The sequence below is a fragment of the Lycium ferocissimum genome, chromosome 12 (genome assembly GCF_029784015.1).
Source record: "Lycium ferocissimum isolate CSIRO_LF1 chromosome 12, AGI_CSIRO_Lferr_CH_V1, whole genome shotgun sequence".
NCBI classification, from domain to species: Eukaryota; Viridiplantae; Streptophyta; class Magnoliopsida; order Solanales; family Solanaceae; genus Lycium; species Lycium ferocissimum.
In genome coordinates, this window is record NC_081353.1 from 37,378,101 (window position 1) to 37,401,305 (window position 23,205).

At 34.4% G+C, this 23,205-nt stretch overlaps 2 protein-coding genes across 2 annotated transcripts; one reads left to right on the forward strand and one right to left on the reverse strand.

Annotated features, from left to right (window-relative positions):
* Position 1: 1 nt before the first annotated feature.
* Positions 2-3,142, reverse strand: LOC132039282 (uncharacterized; the record flags this gene model as incomplete). The annotated part of the gene is made up of 2 exons (XM_059429799.1): positions 1,010-3,142; positions 2-397 (listed from the first exon to the last, which is right to left on the reverse strand). Coding segments are annotated over exons 1-2 (408 nt in total), but the record flags the coding sequence as incomplete, so codon positions are not given.
* A 7,431-nt stretch (positions 3,143-10,573) lies between these two features.
* On the forward strand, positions 10,574-19,346 carry LOC132041093 (DNA (cytosine-5)-methyltransferase CMT3-like). The gene is made up of 22 exons (XM_059431868.1): positions 10,574-11,108; positions 11,635-11,816; positions 12,540-12,577; positions 12,681-12,780; positions 14,744-14,851; positions 14,937-15,056; positions 15,133-15,232; positions 15,335-15,504; positions 15,638-15,703; positions 15,782-16,042; positions 16,232-16,290; positions 16,372-16,438; positions 16,569-16,898; positions 16,999-17,067; positions 17,145-17,231; positions 17,339-17,426; positions 17,647-17,735; positions 17,823-17,927; positions 18,001-18,044; positions 18,139-18,208; positions 18,302-18,405; positions 18,830-19,346. The coding sequence occupies exons 1-22, from the start codon at positions 10,682-10,684 to the stop codon at positions 18,990-18,992; spliced, it is 2,847 nt and encodes a 948-aa protein (XP_059287851.1). The 5' UTR covers positions 10,574-10,681; the 3' UTR covers positions 18,993-19,346.
* The last annotated feature ends 3,859 nt before the right edge of the window (positions 19,347-23,205 follow it).

A 23,205-nucleotide genomic window follows, 5' to 3' on the forward strand; every position in this document is an offset into this window, starting at 1 on the left:
CTTCGAGGCAAGCCTCCATTTCACGTTCTTCACATCTCGCCCTCTCTGCAAAGTCTTGATTGGAAGCACTGCCAGGGAATGACTTCCACCAAGGGGTTTTACATTTGTCTGAGGCTACGATGGAGCAACCAATCCTAGCTCCGGATTCACATTGTTGAATAACTTGAGACTCACAAGCTTTGTATGCAGAGGCCCAGGAGATAGGGTCTTTAAATGCGAGGATGAATCGCCCAGCTGTTTCTTCTTGTGGGCCAGCCCTGATGGGACCTCGAAGTAGAGGGACTGGTTGGTCAAAAGGAATCAGAGTCTTTGATGCAGAGTATTCCTCAAGGTCGATTGATGGCCCTTCTGGTTGAGCTGTCATAGACGAAGTTTTGTTTGTACCCAATTTTGGATCCTGAAGAGAACAAACATACATCAGGATTATCATGATGCTAAAAATAGTTATCTTAGTACCACTTAAGGTTGTATTGATACCATCACCAATAAATGCATCCGCAACAAGGACATTTGGATAAGGAACTCTTCAAACTTTTGGTGTGTGGACAGATTGTTGCTCTGTTTTTGAAACTAAAAAAGGAAAATAATTGTACGTGAACCGTCTTTAGACCAAGTAGTCGTTTTGTTTGGATTGTTTTCCAATAACAAGTTTGGTTTTTGAAACGGACATAAGAATTGTTGTTCTGATAAAAAAACTTCATGGAAAATGCTTCAAATCCAAATGCCAAAAAGGGAATATGTTCACGAGTATCTAGCAGTCCTCCAAACACAAGTGACTCATACTTAATGAGATCAAGTTAATTTTCAGATAAGTTAACTAAAAAGTCATTAACAATGGATTAATATCATGCAAGGTGACATGAACTGCAAGGAATTGAATAAACTGATAATCGCATGCAAATGCTGTGAATCTGATATTTTTGTCCTAACATGAAAATGTGTTGACAGGCAAAGCTGATCCTGTATTGTATATTTGTATCCCAGCTACTAAATGTTAATCAAGCCCTACCTTGTCTCTCATATTCTTTCAGTTGCTGTCTGTTTTGACATAGCTAATTCTGTCCATTCCATGCGACAAGGCAAGTATTGCTTCCTTCCAACTGCCAGAGGTTGACTTACAAAGCTATATCAGCTTGACACTGTCAATCCAATGAATTAAGTTATTTGTAGATAAAACATATAAAGGTACTTATAAAGCTGGACTGGAGGTAACAATCAGGCAGAAATCCAGAATGTTTGGTTTATATTTCTAATTCAAATGTTGGAAAAAAAGGGTGCATAGAGTAGGATACGACAACATTAAAACTGAACTCTCAAGTACCCTGTAATATGGTACAGCTTCCACTCCTTGGGCTTAACAATCATGGATGAAAAGATTCACCAGCCATAATAATCAAGTTACAAAATTGCTACACGTAAACCAGTAAGGCGATGGGTAGATTGGAAAATATAGCGTCCATAATATGTAGTAGAAGTCATTTCTCTATTAAAAACTCCCCTAATACTACTCAGTTGAAACCCACCTCCTTAGATGCAAAACACTATTTACACTTAATTGCAAAACATACTCTAATCTCTAGACTTGTCATTCTCCCTTACACTTGTGAAGGCTGTCGTATCCTTCTTCCTCAATCAGGATAAGGCTCAAGAAGCCCCCCTGCCTCATCCCACAGCCATCCCAAGGTGCTAAAAGTTGAGACAAAATACAGTTGCACCCAATTTTTAAGCCGGCCCCCAACTTCCAATTTTTCCATTTAAACAACTCTACTTGGCGGAATGACTATTAATAAACGCCTCTGACCGTTGACCATGTTCATGTGGCATCGATTTTATTGAGCTGGACAGAGAAAAACACTCCTTGAAGGAACGTGGAACTAGAAAAAAAGCTCATTTTCTTCTGTTTTTTCTCCTTTCCTCTCCTCTATCTCCTATCTCTCTCACCGTAAATCACCAGGCACTGATTCTCCTTAATGAAGATCATGCCATTTACCCACCAGAATATGGATCATAACAATTCTCACTTCGACGTAAAAAATTTCTTCACAGCCTCATTCCATCTCTCCTTCAAGAATCATACCAAAAGAGTAAAGACCCAAAAGCATAAAACTTTAGAGAAAGCTTCACTGTGCCTTCATTTTTTTTGCACCAAATCTCTGTGTTTCCCATTTTATGCATAAATACTAAACACCAAACCCTAATTAATGCACAAAGGTTTCAGATATTTATACCTATCAATCTATATGTATTGCTGCTGAGCGCCTCGTTTGGAACACAAAGGACTCTAGCTAAACGATTTGAGGATTTTCTGGCTCAAAGATGTAAAAGGCTTGGCTTTTACTAGGTTTCATATGTCAGCTAGTGAATAACAACAAGAACTGAGCTCAATCTAACCGAGCTCCTAGTACTTTTTTCGGATCAAAGCACTCGCTAATTAGATAATTTCAATTGAAGTATTAAGAAACAAGTAAAAATTAGCTTCCAGTCTAAAGATTGACTCTTTATATACACACAGAGTGATAAAGCCATGAAGTCTAACAAGGGGATTAAAAAAACAAAAGGGAAATTTTCAAAAATATACAGCCCAACATAAAATATTATGCCACGTAACTCTATATGTTTTATCTATACATTATACCTGGGGGAAAGCATTATACATAATGTATCAACCTTGTATAAAAGGTGTTTATACAAAAGCGTATAAAAAAAAGGTGTTTATACACAAATATGGGCTAAACCGGGTAACAAACTCAAAATATGGGCTACATGGCGTAAATATTTTCTCCCAGTAGACATAGAGCGTAATTTTCCCAAAAAATGCAAACTTGCACAGTAAGTGAATACACTTAGCTATCAAACATATTCAACAATTTATCTACAAATACAAAAGAACACTTTTTTACCCAATTTGCACATTGTAACTCTCCAATGAAGTGGATTCAATTGAACCCCCGTACACGTAATACAGAATTGCATTGTAATTCAGTTCAAATTCGGGCTTTAACAATAAAAAGTTCAAGAATAAATTTTTAAAAAAAGGTACTGTAATAATAATTAGAGATAAACAGAACATACAAAAGGTTGGTTCACTCTAAAGATCAACTCTTTATAAACAAACAGAGTGGCAAAGCAATGAAATCTAACAAGGGGTTAAAAAAAAAAATGCAAACTTGCATGATAAATGAATAAACTTAGGTATCAAACAGATTTAACAATTTATTACATACAAAAGAACACATTTTTTGTACACGTAATAGAGCATTGCATTGCAAATCAGTTTAAAATAGGGGCTTAGAAATAATTAGAGAAGGACAGAACATACAAATTGGTTAGGCTGCAAATAGAAAGCTTGAGAAAGTGGTGGAAGCCATGGGAAAAGAAAAACTGGAGCTTAATTTTGATGCTTTGGAAAGAGTTGAAATTTGGGTTCAAAATTGAGGATCCGATTGGGGTGGTCTTTAAATTTTGGCCCTCAAATTTGCGGTGTTTAATTTTTTGGTCCTATGATTTTTCGCACGGTATAATTTAGAGTTCTCAAGCATAGTTTACGCTCTCATTTGACCATAGATTTTGGGAGCATATTTCAAAGATTTGTTTTCAAATCTATGTTTGGCCATAAAATTTTGACAGATTTTGAAAACATATATTTAAATCCTAAATTCCAGCTCAAATCTGTTTTTAGGTCAAGATATATGTTTTGGCCTTTCCAAAACTTTAAAAATTACCCCACACTTTGTATTTTATAAAAAAAAAACTCATCTATTTATGATTTAATTAATTCTATCTACCATGTTCCTTTATTAAAGTTGTATCTACCATGTTTTCATAATTAAAGCAGTCTCTTCTATAAAGCGAACGAACTAAGTTGTACCCAAACAGTAGAAGAAGAAACCCTAGAGAAAATTGTTCTGTCAACTGTAGAAATTTGTTGCGAAGAAAAAATGGATCTTTGTATTGTAATTTGAATTGCAATAGCTAGTAAGTGTGCTATTTGCAGTTATTATTAAAATTTCATGTTGGTGCATAATTTGGGATTAGCAAGTATGTATGTTTTGCATGGTAGGGTGTTCTTGATAGTTTATAAAACTTAAGGGTATAAGTACTGTTTCATGTTTTCCAAAATAAAAAGTGAAATATGTTTTGAAAAACTATAGCCAAACACATTTTCAAAACTTGAAAAACTTCATTCATATCAAGTTTTCAAAATATTTTTGTGAATCAAAAAATAAAAAAATAAAAAAAACGCTAGCTATGTTTTGCTTCAGCAAATGTATCATACTATCCACACGATATTCTGCCGGATAAGGCAAAACTTTTAAGACTCAATATAATTTGAAAAATAACTAAAATACTACAGAATCTATGTCGAAAGAGATAAAAGTTCAATTTCCAAAAATAAAAATATTATAGAACTCATGTTGAGCAAAGCAGCCTGCTTCAAGCGGGTCTGAATATTTCCCTTATATAAATAGCAGTGACAATTAAAGACCACATATATGAGGGACAAAATTTAAAGACCAGTGCGTTTGAAGGAAATCATGCAAAAACTTCTTCACTTTTTTGTGCGGATTGGAAAAATATATGCAAGCTTTTAATTTTGCCTTTCGCCTTATACCTCGAAACATCACCCCGACTCGAGTACAAAAAAAGAAGGAATTTTGCAAGGTAGAGTTTTACATGCAAATGAAGGATCCAGTTTAGCATAATGGAATAAATTTTGAATGCAAAACTCTACCTTAAGTTTGCATTCAAAATGGCCTTCGAGGATAACTTTGCTACAAAAACTTGCTTGCGATTTTTTTTACTGTTGGGGTTTGAACCCTAAACCTCATGATATTAGGCGAAGGGGAAAAAGTAAAGACCACCCCAAAATAAGAGCATTCTTGCGAATTGCCCATACTTCTTTGTTGTTCATCTTTCTGGACCACATCAGCTCTGCCGGATCATTTTTTGTGCGGAATGCCCTTGTTACGGTCTTTAATTTTGCTCTTTGTCTAAAACTCCTAGGTTCGCAGGTTCGAACCCCCCGCTTGGTCAAAAATTTTCCTAGGTAGAACTTGAATTCACAAGGCGAAATTTTGAAAACTCTACCTTAAGGTAGAGTTTGCTAAGACATAGTTTACGCAAAACCTACTTAAGGTAGAAGCAAACTAGGACCTAGGCCTCGCCTAGATTTTTTTATTTTTATTTTCGCTTGAGCAGGGGTTCGAACCGGAACCTTGAGGTTTTAGGCGAAGGGCAAAAGTTAAATACTTTCATTTTGATGGACAAAAATTAAAGACCACCCGGAAATAAGGGCATTACTGCGAATTGTCTCTTGTATGATTGGGCAATTCTTTCAGTTTACATGGGCCTCAAAATATTTGTGAGGGGAAGTTTAGGATACAATCTAGGACCCGTTTGGCCATGAGAATTATTGACTTCGAACAAATTTTTCAATTTATTTGATAATTAGCGTTTAGCCATAAAATTGTATTTGGAATTTGAAAAACACTTAAACTATTGTTTTCACTTTCACTACATTCAAATCACCAGATATTTTTTTGCAAAACTATAACCAAACAGTACTACATCTTCAATTTCGACTTCAATAAGTCCAAATATAGTGAAATATATTTGATTTTTAAGGCCAAACGCTTGCTTTGTAGACGGTTGTTCAAGCAATTCACTGGATTTGTTGTTGTTTCTTTGGTCATGCAATTTGGAGCTTATAATTGATGTTGATTTGAAATCAGTGTTTGTTTATGACATTTGAAGAGAACTTCAACTTGAATTTGAAATCAAAATTTCAAATTGGAAATCCTACTAAAAGGTAGGATTTCAATTTCAAGTTTGTGATTTCAATATTTTTAAAATTTAAAACTTAACCCATAAGTTTATTTTTTACCAAAAAAAATAAAAGACCGATAATTTTAAATTTTGCAAACAAAGACCCTTGCTCGGTGTGAATAGATTGTGTGTAGCCATGTGAGAGGATTTTATTAAAGAATAGCTAGTCAAACTATTCTTGATTTATTGGACCGACGGATCTTTGTAAAATTATACGTATTTGAAAGTTTGTAATAACATGTAATCGCAAATATTTGATTTAATAAAAGGAATACGAATATATGCAATTTGTTGATGCCGCACTTTACAATATTCTGATACATTGTTTATGAACTATGGTTCGCCTATTTGGTAAGATTGTAAGAATTGGAAAGTTTTGATACTTTTCACAAATTGTGGGGTTTTTATATTTATGAGAAAATGTAGAACTTTTGAGATCCAAATTACATGTCAAAAAAAAAAAATCAACTTCAAATCAATGATTTCAAACCAATGATTCCAAATAACGATTTGAAACCATGGCCAAACGGGATAAGCAACTCTATTTTATTTTCGGGAAAATACATAAATACCCCCCCAACGTATACTCAGATTAATTATGACGCACCTAACCTTTGCGGGCGACCTATTGCCCCCCTGGCCTTATTTTTTCGTATTTTTGTGGCTTTTTAGGCCGACATGGCACCAAAAAAAAAATTATAAAAAAAAATTTAAAAATAGTTTTTATATTTTAATAAAAATTAGCTTTTTAAAATTTATTTATATTTTATCCTCTCACCCACCCCCACGCTCCTTTTCTTCCACATTTCAATTGTTAAAGCTACTAATTGCAATTTTTAAAACCCTAATTCTTTATGCCCAATTGTTAAAGCTTCAGTCTTTATTGATTTTGGAGAAGATTTAGCTTAGTTGGAGACCAACCCAAATGCTAAATGTGAGTCCTTTATCTCGAAGAAATGTGAGTCCTTTATCACCTTTATCACCACCGCCACGTTAGCACCAGGCCATCCACCACCACCTCCAAAATTTGTGCATTTTGCTCCGAAGACAACGACCTTGGAGAGTAAACACTCGAACCACGATAAAAACAACGATAAAAAGCACGATAAATCTCATGGGAAATCAAAAAATAAGGCAAATTGGGGGAAGAAACTAGGATTTATGTTTGTTGGTGTTCTTTGGGTCTTGCAGGTGTGTGTGTTGGGGTTCTTGTTGATCAAGAGAAGACAATTGAGTATTTGATTTTGTTTCTTTGCTATATCCGTACAATCTCGAGTTTTTTTTTTTTTGGGGGGGAGGGCGGGGGGTGGCCTAAAATGAAGAAGAAGAAGGGGGTTTATGATGAAATTGAATGTGTGTGTTAATGGAGGAAGAAAATGGGTTGAATGTTTCTTGAAAATAAACTCTTTATGATTGATGATTAAATTGAATGTGTGTGTTAATGGAGGAAGAAAATGGGTTGAATGTGTGTGTGTTAATGGAGGAAGAAAATGGGTTGAATGTGTGTGTGTTAATGGAGGAAGAAAATGAGTTGAATGTGTGTGTGTTAATGGAGGAAGAAAATTGGTTGGTTAATTTCTTGAAAAAATATTTATGATTGATGAGAGAAATTGAATGTGTGTGTGTTGATGGAGGAAGAAAATAGGTTGAATGTGTGTGTGTGTTAATGGAGGAAGAAAATGGGTTGAATGTGTGTGTGTTAATGGAGGAAGAATATGAGTTGATTGATTTCTTGAAATGAAGAAAAAGAAGAAGGGTGTAGTGATGAAGAAGATAAAATTAATAGAGGGTTTAATGGTTAATTAGAGGTTAATTAGTGTAAATATAATTAATAAAAGAAAAATCAAATGAAAAAAAGAAAGGAAAAGTAGCACCAATTTGGCAATGACGTGGCGCCGACGTGGCGGAGAGTGTGCAACACTCTCCACTGTGCAACTGGGCATTAAATTTTTTTGGTGCCATGTCAGCCTAAAAAGCCACAAAAATACTGAAAAAAATAAGGTCAGGGGGGTAATAGGTCGCCCGCAAAGGTTGAATGCGTCATAATTAATCCGAGTATACGTTGGGGGGGGTATTTATGTATTTTCCCTTTATTTTCCTTACAACTTATAGACATTTTAGATCACGCATTAAAGATTAATTTTGAGCAAATTCAAAATCGTATGAGAAAATGTTAGACTGTGATCTAATATTTTGTAAGTTATTCAAACGTTGGACGATAGTCCAATATTTTATTTGTAAGATTAAAAAACATATGAACAAATAAGACCCGAGTCTAATGTTATCTTGAAAGGTAAATTTTTAAGGGAGATATTTGCATGAGTTTTAAAAATAGGCAAATTATGACCTAAAAAGGAACATTTGTGGAAATTGTCCGAATTTTAGAAATAAAAAGCCAAGAATATATTTCACGTTTACGTAGTACATATTTAATTTTAAGTTTATATTTGCACAGTCGACACCTTTTTTTTCCCAACAATATTTATATGACCTTATACGTTTTCAATAATTTCAAGTTAATAAACCACGAGAAATAAACACATTGAAATAAAATTCTGTAGCAATTTATTGTTAGTCACATTAAGCACACCACATAATTAAATTAATTAAATGCACGTTCTTACGCAGTTACGTGTGACCTGACAATTGATAATAATGAGAAATTAATATAGTTGCATGAATGTAAGTTGAGAACTTCAGATTCGTAATATCTAATTTTATTAAGTTTGACTAGAAACGTTTCACATAATATCATTTAATATTTGAGTATAATTAGGAACACTATTTATGATTTATCTAGTTAGATGTAGAGTATAATTATCCACCATCTTGTACTCTCACATAAACTTAGCATTCTCTATTAATTATTCGTAATATATCTAGATTTACTAAGCTTGACTAGAAACGTTTCACATAATAACACTTAATATTTGACTATAAGAATACTATCAATGATTTATCTAGTTAGATGCACAGAATAATTATTCACCATCTTATACTCCCATATAATTTAGCATTCTCTATAATAAGGAGTTCCTCTTTTAATGGCACGTTTGGCCATAAATTTTGGCTCAAAGATTTTTATTTCAATATACAATAAAAATAAATCATGAATTATGAATACAAAGAATGACTGAAGTCAACAACTTAAAAAATCAAATGCTTGATTTTATTGACTTTGACAAATTTTTGTTCCAACGTCACTTCAACTTTTGAATAGTTGTAATTGAAGTTTAAAAGGATTATTTGAAAGCTTCGTTATGTTTGAGTATGAAACACAAATGAAAATTTTCTAAAATCTATTTTTAAACATATCTTAACTTTGAAGTGAAAATAATGAGCCAATTTTGATAAACAAACACTTGGGGATCGTTTGGTAGCTTGTGTGGGAGCTAAGTTATTCATGTATTAAATCCTTGATAAGTAAAATCATGTTTAGTAGCATTCATTTGCTATATATAAGATTCAGCACATCTAATACAATTTTGATTTACAGGTTAGAAACCCTCATAACTAATAATGTACAAATTCGAGAGAATCTATGTATTGTTTTATACATGATAAAACATGTAGTAAATAATACATGAATAACTAAACTCTGCATAATATAATACTCCATTTGTCCCAATTAGTGTAGCACTTTTCGATTTTGAGATTCAAACTGCATGCAGTGTGACCAACTTATAATGCTTTTTATGTACTAGTTTTCAAAAATATATATTTTAATCTATTGAGTTAATGTAATTCACTTTAGCTTCAAAATTTAGTAGCGTTTGGCCATGAAAACCAAATATTTTTCACTTTATTTGGTATTTTGGAGTTGGAGTTTTATTTGGTTATACCAAATAATATTTTCACTTTATGTATTAAAAGTGATTTGGTGTTTTTTGAACAACAATCATTAGAAAAAGTAAATTTTTTTTTTTTTTCGAAAAAAGTGGAACAATTTGGCCAAATAGTTAATTACTTTAAAAAATATAGTTGAACTCTAACCTGTTTACAAACGAGTATTCAAAAAAATATATATATATTGGTGTTTTTCAAATATAATTAGTTAGTAACAACAAACATTTTCTAATGTAGCGCGCCGTGGGTAGTTATATAAAAGCAAAATTTTTAAAAAAAGTGAATTTTTTTTTTTGTTATTTAAAAAATAATCTAATAGTTAATGAACTTTTAAGACAAATATATAATTTAACATCTGAGATATTCTCTATCTTAATTAGGGATTAGGGTTCGAAATGGATATGGAAAAAAAAAGCGCTCCCAGAAATAGGCGCGAAAAAAAAATAAGCATTAGATCGAGAAAATCAACGCCTGAAAAATGAGGTAGGAGGTTGATACTTTTGAAAAGTAGACTTTAAAAACAAAAACAAAAAAATTGACATAAATAAATAAGATTAGGACCTAAAAGTAATTAATTAAAAAGTTTAAAAAAATTTGAAAATTCATAGAACTCTAATGTACAAACGACCTTAGCAGAAAATTGACTTAAATAAATAAAATTCGTAAAAACACAAAAAAATATATATATATATTATATATATATATATATATATATATATTTTTTTTTTTTGTGAATTCACTTCCGGAACTGAGCCCAACTTTCCAATTCACTTTCGAAAGCCCCCAATAATTCCGCCCATTCCCGCCATTTTTCCCTCTCTTAACTATTTTCAAATTTTTCACAAACCCCCCCAAAAACAAAAATAAAAAATAAAAAAATGGCAGCTTATAAAAGCAAATACACAACTCTACTATTTTCTCGCTCTACATCAAAGCTTAAAAGCCTTAGCTAACTCTTCACACACACACACACACTGTACGGCCGCCGCCGCCGTAACCTACAGCCGCAATGCCGAGCAAACGTAAAGCATCTCCGGCGACTAAACCGGAGTTATCTCCGGCGAGTAGGAAATCAAAGAGACGTGTTGTGGTTGAAAAACCAGATCCAGTAGCAGCAGTAGTGTTAGATGATAGCGATTTTGAATCTGAACAACCTGTTAAGAAATCATCTACTAGACGAGCAAAAAAAGCTGAAAGTAGTTCAGTTGTTGCAGCTTGTCAATCTGAAAACAGTGACATGAAGTCGAAAAGGCGAACAAAGACAGATGAAAATCCAGTTGTTGTTTGTCAATCTGGAAGTAGCGATATGAAGACGAAGAGTCCAGCTGTAGAAAAGGCTGAAATATCTGTTGTAGCTGATAGCGATTTTGTATCGGAGTTTGATTCGACGAAACAAGCAGCAATAAAGGCGGAATCTGTGGTGGATCTTCACGATGGTTAGAAATAGGAAGAGTAAATTCGATTTTTAATGGGAAAACTTTCAATCATATAAGTATATAGAAATTTTCAATTGAATTTTTAATAGGAATGTTTTCAAAAAATATACAGCTTTTGTAGGAAGAGTAAATCGATTTTTTACTAGGAATTTTCAAAAATATACTTCTTTTGTAGGAAGAGTAAATAGAATTTTTAATAGGAAAAACTTAAAAAATATACAGCTTTTGCAGGAAGAGTGAATAGATTTTTTTCAAAAATATACAACATTTGGAAATTATTACGCCAGATAGCTCAATATACAATATTATGTGGAAAAGCATTATATATAATGTGTTTAACAATGTATCACCGTGTATAAATGGTGTTTATACACAGATATGAGCTAAATTGGGCAACAAAACTTAATGTAAGGGCTATTTGGCGTATATATTTCCAAAAATGGACATGGAGCGTAATTTTCCCTTTTTTCTAATACTTTGTTTATTTACAAGTATGAAGTACTAAGCATTCTAATTGTTTTTGTAGCTGAGTGTGATTTTGTGGAAGATGAAGATGAAACAGAGCAAGGGAGTTTGAAAAAGAACTTGTCGATTTCTCCTTCGAAAAGGAAACCTAAGAGAGTTGAGAATGTGAAAGATGAAGAGTGTGTATTTGTAGGTGAACCTATACCGGATGCAGAAGCTCGACAAAAGTGGCCTCATCGCTATGTAAGAAAGCTTTTTACTTTGAAATATTTGCATTTCATTGCTCCCATTTGGCTATAGATTTTGTAGTTGAGACTTAAATCTTGAAAATTTGAGTTTTTATGATGTAATTTTTGGAACTTGAAGTTGTGTTTTGGACATGCATTTTACTTGCAAAAAAATTTGAAAACATGAAGTTTTGTGAGTGGAAGTGAAAGTTTTTCTGTTGAAAATATATGTGAAGATAAAATTTCAAAATCTATGTTCAAATGCTAGCTTTGTTGCTAAAATGTTAAATTTATGAAATTGCATGAAAATTATGCCTTTTTATTAGTTTTATAACTGGCATGTGTAATAGTGCTGCTAAATTTGATGCTACATTTGAAGATTTTGAATAAATACATCTTGTTCATTTTTTGTCTATTATATTAGAAATGCTGATCTTATTCATGAACCAAATTGTTATCGAACATATTACTCCCTCCGTCCATTTCTAATTGTCCAATATTGACTTGGCATACCTCTTAAGGAGCAATAAATAAAACAATTTTTTTATTAAATCACCCTTTGAATATAATAAATTCGACATTTTGGAAAATGCATTGGGAAATAAATTATAAGGGTAAATTAGGAAATCAGTCAATTTTAAGTGACTGTTGTTGATAGTCTGTCTATTTTTATTTGACATCATTTAGTGTTTATTTTATATTTACATGCATAATTTTTTTTTTTTTTTTTTAAAAACAGAATAAGGGGAACGCAAATGGTACTAAGAGCATAAATGGGTAAGTCTTGCACAACTATCCATCGCAGCATCATATTTGGCTCATAATAATATTTTTGATTTTTAGTGATTTGTGTGTTGTTATTGGCACTTTCATGTTACAGTCAGGATGATTCGGACCAGTTAATTCAAGCTAAGCGCCATTATAGTCAAGCAGAGGTGGATGGTCTGATTTATTATCTCGAGGATGATGCACATGTAAAGGTAGAGTTTAAATAAAGTAACCATAAGCATATGTTATACGGATCCTTCATTGTGTTGATTTTCCTTTTATAGTAGGCTTGATAAGAATGTGTGTGCTTTTTATGTAGTATTGTTCGAGAGATCATACTTTTATTTACTTATCATATTTTTAGCATAACCTCTCACACATGGGCCTAATTTGAGGCAAGTAGAATTTCTTTTTGATAATGTGTGGAGATGATATTGGGACCCAGTATGGTTTTTTACTCGGTTGTCCTTCTACTTAGCTAGCATTAAAAAATGTAAAATATTTTTTTAATTGTAGGGGATCGGGTTCGTGTTGTGTAAATAGCCTTTTGCAGAAATGCATGGGAAGGCTGCCTACAATAGTCTCTTGTGGTCCGACCCTTCCCCGGAACCCCTTACATAGCGGAGCTTAGTGCACCGAGTTGCTCTTTTATTTTTTTATTTTCCTAATAGATTCTTAAATTGCTATGAGTGTATTGTGGACATAGTGAAGAAACATAAAACTAAATATGCAAATAATTGTTGGTCCTTGAGGATGAACAAAGTTTAATTTAATGAGATTAGATGACTCACTTTAACTTGTTTAATGTCAAGATTAATGAAGTTGGAAGTGATTATGCATCATCGCTGTGTTGGGTAATGTTTAGGTGACAAATAAGAGTTATCGAGATGATAGTTTCTCATCAATCTTCTTTCATGATTAATAATTTAAAACTTGGTTATGTTGTTCAGTTTTTTGATAGTACCCGTGGAATTAGAGGATACACACATGTTTGTCCAAAAGAGAAAAAAGAAAACAAGAAATAAATGCTTACATCCTATACTTAACACTATTTGTCTATGTTGCAGTTGGCCTCTCAAATTTTTCATGGAACCTGATTGTTTAGGCAATGAAATTATAATTGTTACAGTGGCTTAGAGTCCCACATTAGTTGGGGAATGGAGACTTGAGCAATCCTTACCTCATGAGCTAACATTTTAGGTTGAATTGGGTCTAAGGTCCATATCTTACATGGTATCAGAGCAAAGTCCGTCCTTGTTTGGGCCTCCATGTTATGTTGTCCATGCTCTAATTGGTGGTTTGGGTGTGTGGGGTGTTAGAGTGGGTTTGACTTCCACCTTCGTTGGAGAATGGATTGGTAGTCTCCTTATATAGATTTGCTCAATCCTCCTCTCATGAGCTACCTTTATTGAGGTAGGCTAAGATCTATATCTTACAATAGGTTCGAAATTTTTCTCCATTTATTATAGCCTAATTATTGTTACTTATAGTTTATTTATCATACCTTTTTTTTTTTTTTTCAAATGGTAATGTTCTCCTCAGCATTAAGAACATGCCAGCAGCCTAAAAGAGAACTATGAAGAAAAAGGAAAACAGGGATTACAAAGAGCCTAAAAGATCTACTGTTTGATTAGCATCATCTCTACATTCCTCTTTACACCAAAAAGCAAGGATATGATACAATTCCATTTAACTTTCTGAATGGAACTAAAGCTATCCTCAAAACATTCCCATTCTGTCTCTCCACGCTGTCCACCTGCATGCTGGAATTACTTTCCACCATTTCTTTTGACTTTTGCTACCATCTCTCCTAATCCAGCAGCCCAAAAGATCAGCTGTATGTTCTGACATTGACCAATTTGTTTCTTCGTAGGAATAGTGACCAGATCTGTGAGGTCAATCTAGAATGCAGAAAAAAGTTGTTATTAGACTTTTCTGCCTCATTGCAAAAGCACTCAGATATTTTTTGGAACCGCCTTCTCTTCAGCCTTCCCTTAGTGAGACATGGCTTCCTAGTTGCAAACCAGGAAAAACATTTAGCCTTAACTGGTGCCCAACTTTTCCAGATCTGTTTCCATGGACCTGCTCTCCCTCCTGGCTTAGTTTATTATCATACTTATTGCCATATAATGGATCCATGTCTTGACTTATTTTCATTGTCTATCATGTAACTAGGCTGGTGATGGTGAGGATGATTACATCTGTAAGATTGTTGAATTCTTTGAAGCAGTTGATGGCGTGCAGTACTTTACAGCTCAATGGTTTTACAGAGCTAAGGATACTGTAAGAAATGCCAACTCTATCATATGAAAGGTTTTCTTGTCCTTTGTGATGCTATAGTGGTCTGACATCTCTTTTTCCCTATTAGGTTATTAAAAGGCATGATCAGTTCATTGACAAGAAGCGTGTATTCCTTTCTGAAATCAAGGATGATAACCCTATCGACTGCCTTGTGACTAGACTCAAGATTGTTCCTGTGCCTTCAAATGTATGTCTGTGTTACCTTACTGTTCAGTACTTTGCATTAGAATGGTCGAATTAATGAATGCAGAATGTTGTTGCAGGCAACTTTACAGTTCAAGGAAAATGTAAAATCAAATTGCGATTTTTACTATGCCATGAAATACCTGCTTCCATACTCTTCTTTCATTAGCTTGCCACCTGGTATTTCTTTATTGACTCTTTTTAATAACTGTATACATCTGTGGTGTGTTTCTTTAGTATTCAAGCTTAAGCTTGCATAATGGAGTGGTTGATTCTTTGCAGACAGTACAAGTCCAGTTAGTTCATCTTCTACTATATCAAGTGACGTCGATGCTGGTGAGGTCAAAGAGCACAATCTGGAAAAGAAGCTCTTGGATCTATATTCAGGATGTGGAGCAATGTCCACGGGGCTATGCCTGGGTGCTAATAGCAAAGGCGTTAAACTTGTTACTGTATGTTCTTTCCTTCAACTTGCTTATTCTATGTTTTATCAATTTGTACCAGCAGAGTATGGCTTGCCTTCTTGTTTCTTCAAAAGACCTTTAGCCTGTTGTATGCTCTGTTAATGTAAGTTCTTGGTTGCAGAAATGGGCTGTTGACCTCAACCCATATGCATGCGACAGCTTGAGATTGAACCACCCGGAGTCTCAGGTATATATTGATTGTAGGTATAAAGCGCCACTATTTTCTTGTTGTTGTGCTAATGAAGAAAATGCACGCATTACTCAGGTGAGGAATGAGTATGCCAGTGATTTCTTATCACTTCTGAAGGAGTGGGTGCAGCTTTGTGTCTCTTGTTCATTGGTAAAAAGCAGTGTCCCCCCACACCCTCTTTTGAAAGTAACAGACGAAGTTGACGAAGAAGAAGATGATGATGAAGGGGACGATTCTGATGATGTTACAGAGGGTGAAATTTTTGAGGTTGAAGAACTTTTAGAAGTTTGTTATGGAGATCCAAATAACGTTAACAAGCCCGGACTTTACTTCAAGGTACTAAACCATTGAGCTTGGAATTCTTTAATTCTTGGTGTGTCATGTTGTTTAACTTAGTTTCTTTGCTAGAATATAAAACAGATTTCTTTTGTGTAAAAGCCGAAGTCCTCTTTTGTCAACATTGTTTTTTCTTTGTTCATCTGACCTTGTCATTTTCTGATGTCACTTTAATTACCTTGTTTCTAGGTTCGGTGGAGAGGTTATGGTCCAGACGAAGACACCTGGGAGCCAATAGATGGCTTAAGGTATACACTTGAAGCAATTTATTCTGATAACATATATGTTCTTTTTAAAATTCTTTCCAACTAGTTGACATATGTGTATAGTGAATGCCCGAAGAAAATAAAAGAGTTTGTGGCCAAAGGCTTCAAAGCAAATCTTTTGCCGTTGCCGGTAAGTTTTATCCCTCTGTTTCTATCTTACTGGTTTAGGGGTAAAAAATCTGGACTACTTTTAGGTTATCTTCTTAGTGATTTGTTATGCAGACCCATGTTGATTGAATTTTCTTTTGGTCCTTTCCTAGGGGGATGTTGATGTTGTATGCGGTGGACCACCTTGCCAAGGAATCAGTGGATTCAACCGTTTTAGGAATAAAGAGAATCCGATGGACGATCCAAAAAATAAACAACTTGATGTCTACATGGACATAGTGGATTTTCTGAAACCAAGGTTTGTATTAATGGAGAACGTGGTGGACCTTATCAAATTTGCCGATGGTTTCCTTGGGCGGTATGCATTGAGCAGACTCGTAGGGATGAATTACCAAGCAAGGATGGGGATGATGGCAGCTGGTGCTTATGGTCTTCCGCAATTTCGTATGCGCGTGTTCATGTTTGGTGCTGTTTCGTCAGAGGTAATACTGATTTTTATTTTAAGTTATTTAATAGTTTTTCAATATTTAAGTGCATTGATCTACCGTGTCCTCATTCTGCTTAAATCTTGTCATGTTGCAGAAGTTGCCACAGTATCCATTGCCCACGCATAAAGTTATTGTGAGGGGTGTTATTCCTACAGAGTTTGAGGTAAGTTTTTGAATTTTTTAATCTCGAGAATGCTGTTGCATTTGCTTGACTAAATGTGCATGTATGTACTAATGCAGTCAAACACAGTTGCATATGATCAAGGCGGGGAACTTGAGTTAAAGAAAGAACTCTTTCTTGGTGATGCCCTTTCTGATCTTCCTTCGGTATGTCAGAGATATTAAAGTTGTTTTGAAGGCACTTCCAATTGCTTAAACTTTAACTAATGTTGCATCATTTTCCCTCTCTTTTATCTATATGATTTTCTTGTTAGGTGGAGAATAATGAGCCAAGAGATGAAATTCCTTACACTGATGAGCCCAAATCTGATTTCCAGCATTTTATAAGATTGGGGAGGGATGGTGAGTCCACATATTTTGCTTGTAGAGTAATTTAGTTTTGTCTGTTAGTTCCATGTTTTTGCATGTGTTGCACCTCATGATTTAACACCTTGGTTGCCTGCGAAGTGTCAGCAGAAACAATACTTAATTCTTACTTTGAGTGGTTTCATTTTGTAACGAGGACTGTTCTTGAAAGGTGCATCAATGAATCTTTTGCTAATGCAGTCTGGTCATTTTGTAGGGATGCTGGGAAGTGTTCTATACGATCATCGTCCTCTTAAGCTGAATGATGATGACTATCAGCGTGTATGTCAAATTCCCAAGCGGAAGGTATACAAATTGTTTCTGTCATGCCATTTGTGTTACTTTAGTGATGAGTTTCTCGCGGTGTTAATTCATGACCTTACATGATTGTAGGGTGCAAACTTCAGGGACTTGCCTGGAGTTCGTGTTCGGCCAGATAATAAAGTTGAATGGGACCCGGATGTGGAGAGAGTAAAACTACCCTCGGGGAAGCCTTTGGTATAATTTTTTTCTGAGTGAAAAAGTTATTGTGTTATTTTTTTCTGGATCTTACGATGCTTAAAATGAACAGGTCCCTGACTATGCTATGAGCTTCGTTGGTGGTAGTTCCTCAAAGTAATGATACATCTCTGATTTTTCTGATTTGATATCAACCTTGTGTATTCACCATAGTACTTAATACTGTTTTTATCTGTGTTAAATTATGCAGACCATTTGGTCGTTTGTGGTGGGATGAAACTGTGCCGACAGTTGTGACAAGAGCTGAACCCCATAATCAGGTAGCTTCAACCTTTGCCATCTTATCTCAATTTAGACAGTTATGAGTCTTGTCTCATCTAATGCATTGTATGTTATTCTCGTGTTCCTTCCAGACAATAATACATCCACTGCAAGATAGAGTGCTTACAATTCGTGAAAATGCAAGGCTCCAAGGTTTTCCTGACTACTACAAATTGATTGGGCCTATAAAAGAAAGGTATTGCTTTGACTAAATTCTAAACTGATGGCTGAAGATCTGAGATTTCAATGATTCTTTTGCTAAATCCATGCTTTGCTCTATTTCACCTATAAGGCTGGCGATGGAGGAAACATGTTTTATTGTTCTCACTTAAAATATCATGTAGCTTGAGCTTAAACAAAAAAGTGAATCTGGAAACGTGCTAGAGTCACAATTTAGCTCGGTATTCAGTATCTTCTGGTATTTGGGAGAATACTTATCATGGCTATTATGGATATCAGTATATCTACTCTTTGGCTAAACCAGACTTTACTTCGGAAATTGATGCTTCCTATGAATGGAAAGAGTTACTTGCCTTTGTTTTTATCTAAGTTTATTTAGTACTTGAAATGTCATTTTTCTTGCTTGCTGTGACATATATTGGTTGTTCTATTGTTCTCAGGTACATGCAAGTAGGTAATGCAGTTGCTGTTCCAGTTGCCCGAGCTCTAGGCTATTCTTTGGCCATGTCGATGAAGGGATTATCTGGAGAAACACCATTGTTCTCATTGCCAAAAAACTTCCCATCTCACGAAGAACAGATTTGTAATGAAGTGTCCCAATAATTGAAGAATAATTATTTGCGACTACCATATGATCTTTCCCCCTTTGTTGGGGGCTGATTATTTATAGAATGTTAGTTTCATTTATTAGTCTGCCTTCAGGCATTGTTTCACAATGCAAATCATCCCAATGTTGAAGTTGGTGAAGGCATGAGTTAATGTAATAGCTAATCAAACATGTGCCATTTAGTTCTATTCTAGTTGCTAGAAAATGTATTTCTAGCACATTCAATTCCATGTAACAATTCAAGTTATTTACTGTGAGAATCAAGAACTTGAGACACATTGTGCTTGTGTAACTTCACCAGGGAATTTAATCCCTCCAATTCATAATCTATTTCTTAGTTTAAGAAATAATTGCTGATGTTTGCCTTTACAAGTTGGAATAGAGGCGTCTATATCATTAAGTTCCACCTCAGATGTTATTGTCACTCTTGCTTCTTTTGTATTTGATCACATTTTAGAGATTGCGGAGTAAACATCAGTGTATGTTATGGTATCAAGAAAAGCAAATACAAAGTCTACAGGGAAAACATATTTCTTTCAAAAGGTAAAAATGACTTGCAAGTGTTTTCATTGGGAAACTGTTTAATTTTTACTTCATGGAGTATATTTTGATCCAACTAATACTTAAGACATTGATATTAACTTATGTTACACAAAAATTTCATTGGAACAGTTTGTTATTTGTTAATATTATTATAATCTTTAATATAAAGTTGTTTTACAAAACATTTCACTCATCAACCAAACACTGCAACACATTTTTCAAGAAAATGTCTTTCATCGTATCAAATGTAGTCTAAAAAGGACTAATTAAGGAGGGGCATGTGGAAATAGACTCTTTCACAGAAGAAGTTATACTATTGAAGCCCAATATGGTCAAAGAACTAGGATACAAGAATATGGCGATTGCACTTAGAATTTTCGCAAAAAGGCCATTAACTTGCTGAAAGCGATACGATAAGCAATAGCTCAATTAAGAGCAAGATTAGATTGAAAAGGTCCAAATCAATGTGGAATCTACAAAGAAGGAATAACTTTACTCGTTATTTTTCATGGAAAGTTTAGAGGAAGCTGAACTAGTTACCAATTTATCCGCATCGTAAAGGAAATCATTCGTAGTCTAAAAAATCACAGATAAATATGCTACTGCTTCCTCCAATTCATCACAGACTCAATATCCTTTTTTTTCTTTTTGTGCTGAGTCCTTTCTTTCATCTTCTGTGCCTGTACTTCTTTGGCCAATTTCTTGCTTTTCATAGACAGAAACTTTAGATACGCTTGCCTGACACCGTCCAATGTTTGCTTGTTAAAAAAAGAGCTTCCTTGCTAAATCACCACTCACATCCACCTCTTCTTGCTCCTCCATGCTGACAACAAGCTTGTGAATCCAATGCAAATTGGCCAACTGATATCTTTGAGCTTATCAAGCAAACCTTCCTTTTTGTATACGGCGTTTTTGAAGGTTCAGTCAATTTTACAACTTCTTGATCTTTTTTTTCTGATTCAGGCTCGGAATCCTCATGAGTAACAGTCATTTCCTTCTTCAACGTCATTTGTGTCACTCACCTTATGATAACGATAACCTTAGCGGACAGGAAGGTTGTAGGAGATATAAGTGATCACTCTCAGTCAGTTAATAACATCAACGGTGTGTTGGTATGAAGGAAAATGTTTTCTTTGAAAATAAGTGAATTTCTTATTTATTATCTAGTGTTTGGTAAGTAAACAAAAAAAAATATTATATGTAATCTAGCAAAACACTATGGAGGTGGGATGTGAGGGTTTGGGGGTGGCGGGAGGTGGGATGGTCAAGGGGTGGGGAGGAGACAATTAACTTGAAATATCACTTATCGAACTTGTTTTCCTTATTAAGGAAGTCGTGTTCTTTGTTTTTAAGGAACTTATTCTCCAAAATATTTTGACCAACCATAGGAAAACTGAAAAACCTTCCATACCAAACACACCCTAACACACTGTTTGGATCATTGTTATCCAATGCAGAAGAAGATATTGCATCACTGAGAAAGGGAAAAGGAAAAGCACTGAGTCCAGCTTCAAGGACAGTTGCTCAAGCAAATTAGTAAAAGAAACCCAAGAAGACCATCTCTAAGATTGATGTACAATATAGAGACCAGGAATATATGAAGTCTACATATTGGTAAACAAAATCCAACAAGACCATTAGTGACCTTCATGTAAATCTAATGTCGCAAGCAAAACTGCTCGGCTGGTTCCTAAACTCAATTCTACGAGTGCTTACATAAGCAAGATATATATCCTACATAATGCATTAAATTACTTTTAAGAAATTTCACCATAAATGCCAGAAGATGCATACTGAAAATAATATAAGTGGAAACAAAAGTGAAATTTCATCATAGGCATCCAATCCAATCTGGCTTTCTATAAGACTGTGGATGTGTATATCACCATGTGATATTAGTCGCTAGGACATCTAAGGAATAAGGGGTAAAACTCATGAGAAACATTTTAGATGCACAACTTTTGTTTCTTTCGCCATCTCATATGATACAAGGTAACCTGCACTAAAAGCCAGGCTTCACTATGATATTTCATCTTTTAATTATCACTCCCCAAACACCCCCCCCCCCCCCCCGCAAAAAAAGTAAGTGTGTATGCTCATAATACCTAAAAACAAAAATATGAAGTAAATTAATAAGGCATAAAGCCTAATGCAGAATGATGACTTCGAAAATATCTATTGAATCAGTTATCAGATGACATCTATACTATGTCAATGTACATGGCCTAGATAATAACTTACAAATCTGCGTTTGGTACTCGAGGGGCAATCAGCACTCGCGCTAAAACATTCAGTTTTAGGTTTTGAAGTTTTGAGATAACTATCATTAGTAAAGGTTCAATCATCTCCCAAATATTCCATTTAAGCTACATAACCAGGTAGATCTCCTCATCATCAAATACACAAGAGGCCTCATCCTTAATTCATTAACATAAAAACATGAACAATTTGATAATTCACAGAATATAGGAGATTCAAATTGACATATACAGCACAGTTAGCAAGGTTGTACTCATCAAATAAAGGATCTTGCATAAATCAAGATAGGGCTTCATTGTATTTTTAGAAGTAAATGGTTTCATCCTTTCATCCTCTCCATTTCTAAATAAATGGGCTTTTCATTTTGTTTCAAAATAAGTGGTGCTTTAGGATTTCAAGAAGAAATTGATCTTATTCTTCCAAAATTATCCTTATTTACGTTTAAGAATCAGTAAGTAGCTTTTCTTTTTCTAGATATTTAACTAGGGGTAGGTTAGTAAAAATACTCCTAATTTTCTAAGAATGAGCAATTGAGTGCATAAGCTAAAAACACCACTTATTATGAATTCAAGGGAGTACATGATACTAAGGACCCGTTTGGCCATGAAAATTATTCACTTTTTTCCGAATATTTTTTTCACTTCATTTGGAAATCAGTGTTTGGCCATGTAATAAAGTATAGACACATTAAGAGCATTCTTAACTACTTCCTAGTGAAATTAATAGCAACCAAAGAAAACAAACGACTAACAGGTACCAAAAAATATAAAAAAAAATAGAAAGAAAGAAGCAAAAGATACGCTATTCAGAGTCCCAAATTATCAGTATCCAATTTTCATTCATAAGAACTCTAAAAGTAATACAAAACAAGCCTAACTAACTAAGGGGTCTAAATGAACTATTTCAATAGAAATGAGTAATTTCTTAATCAAATAAATTAAACTCAAGGGGTCTAAATAGAAATTCGTGAAACTTGTATCATCTTTTTATCTAAATCAAAACTTTCCAACAAACAGCGCACCAACCAATGAAAGATATTGAGTTCATTAAGTGAACATACAATTTTTGTTCCCTTTGAAATTTTTGTTCTCCATGTTTGGCTTTGGAATCTTGGTGATATCCTCCTCCTTGGTGTCATTCCCGCCATTTTGATTCTGATTAGACTTGGTTTACCATTGCAATTTTTGACAGGTGAAAAGGTGCAGGTTGAACAAGCGGATGGGCAAGCCTTGGCATGGCTGTATGAGAAGGAATGCCGCAAGAAAAAAGAAGCTGTCTGGTGGTGAGCCTTAGCAAAGAAAAAGGACCTGCACAAACGACAACTGAGAAAGAAAAGGCAGTGATGTTGGATGAATTGGATAGACTATTGGAGGATTCTGATAGGATGATGTGCGTGCTTTGTCGGGT

Bases quoted from the DNA above. Each gene is read 5' to 3' on its own strand.
- LOC132041093 (XM_059431868.1), top strand. From the start codon at position 10,682: ATGCCGAGCAAACGTAAAGCATCTCCGGCGACTAAACCGGAGTTATCT. The intron at 15,057-15,132 runs GTATGTCTGTGT...ATGTTGTTGCAG, and splicing joins TTGTTCCTGTGCCTTCAAAT to GCAACTTTACAGTTCAAGGA. The intron at 17,232-17,338 runs GTATGTCAGAGA...TTTTCTTGTTAG, and splicing joins CCCTTTCTGATCTTCCTTCG to GTGGAGAATAATGAGCCAAG.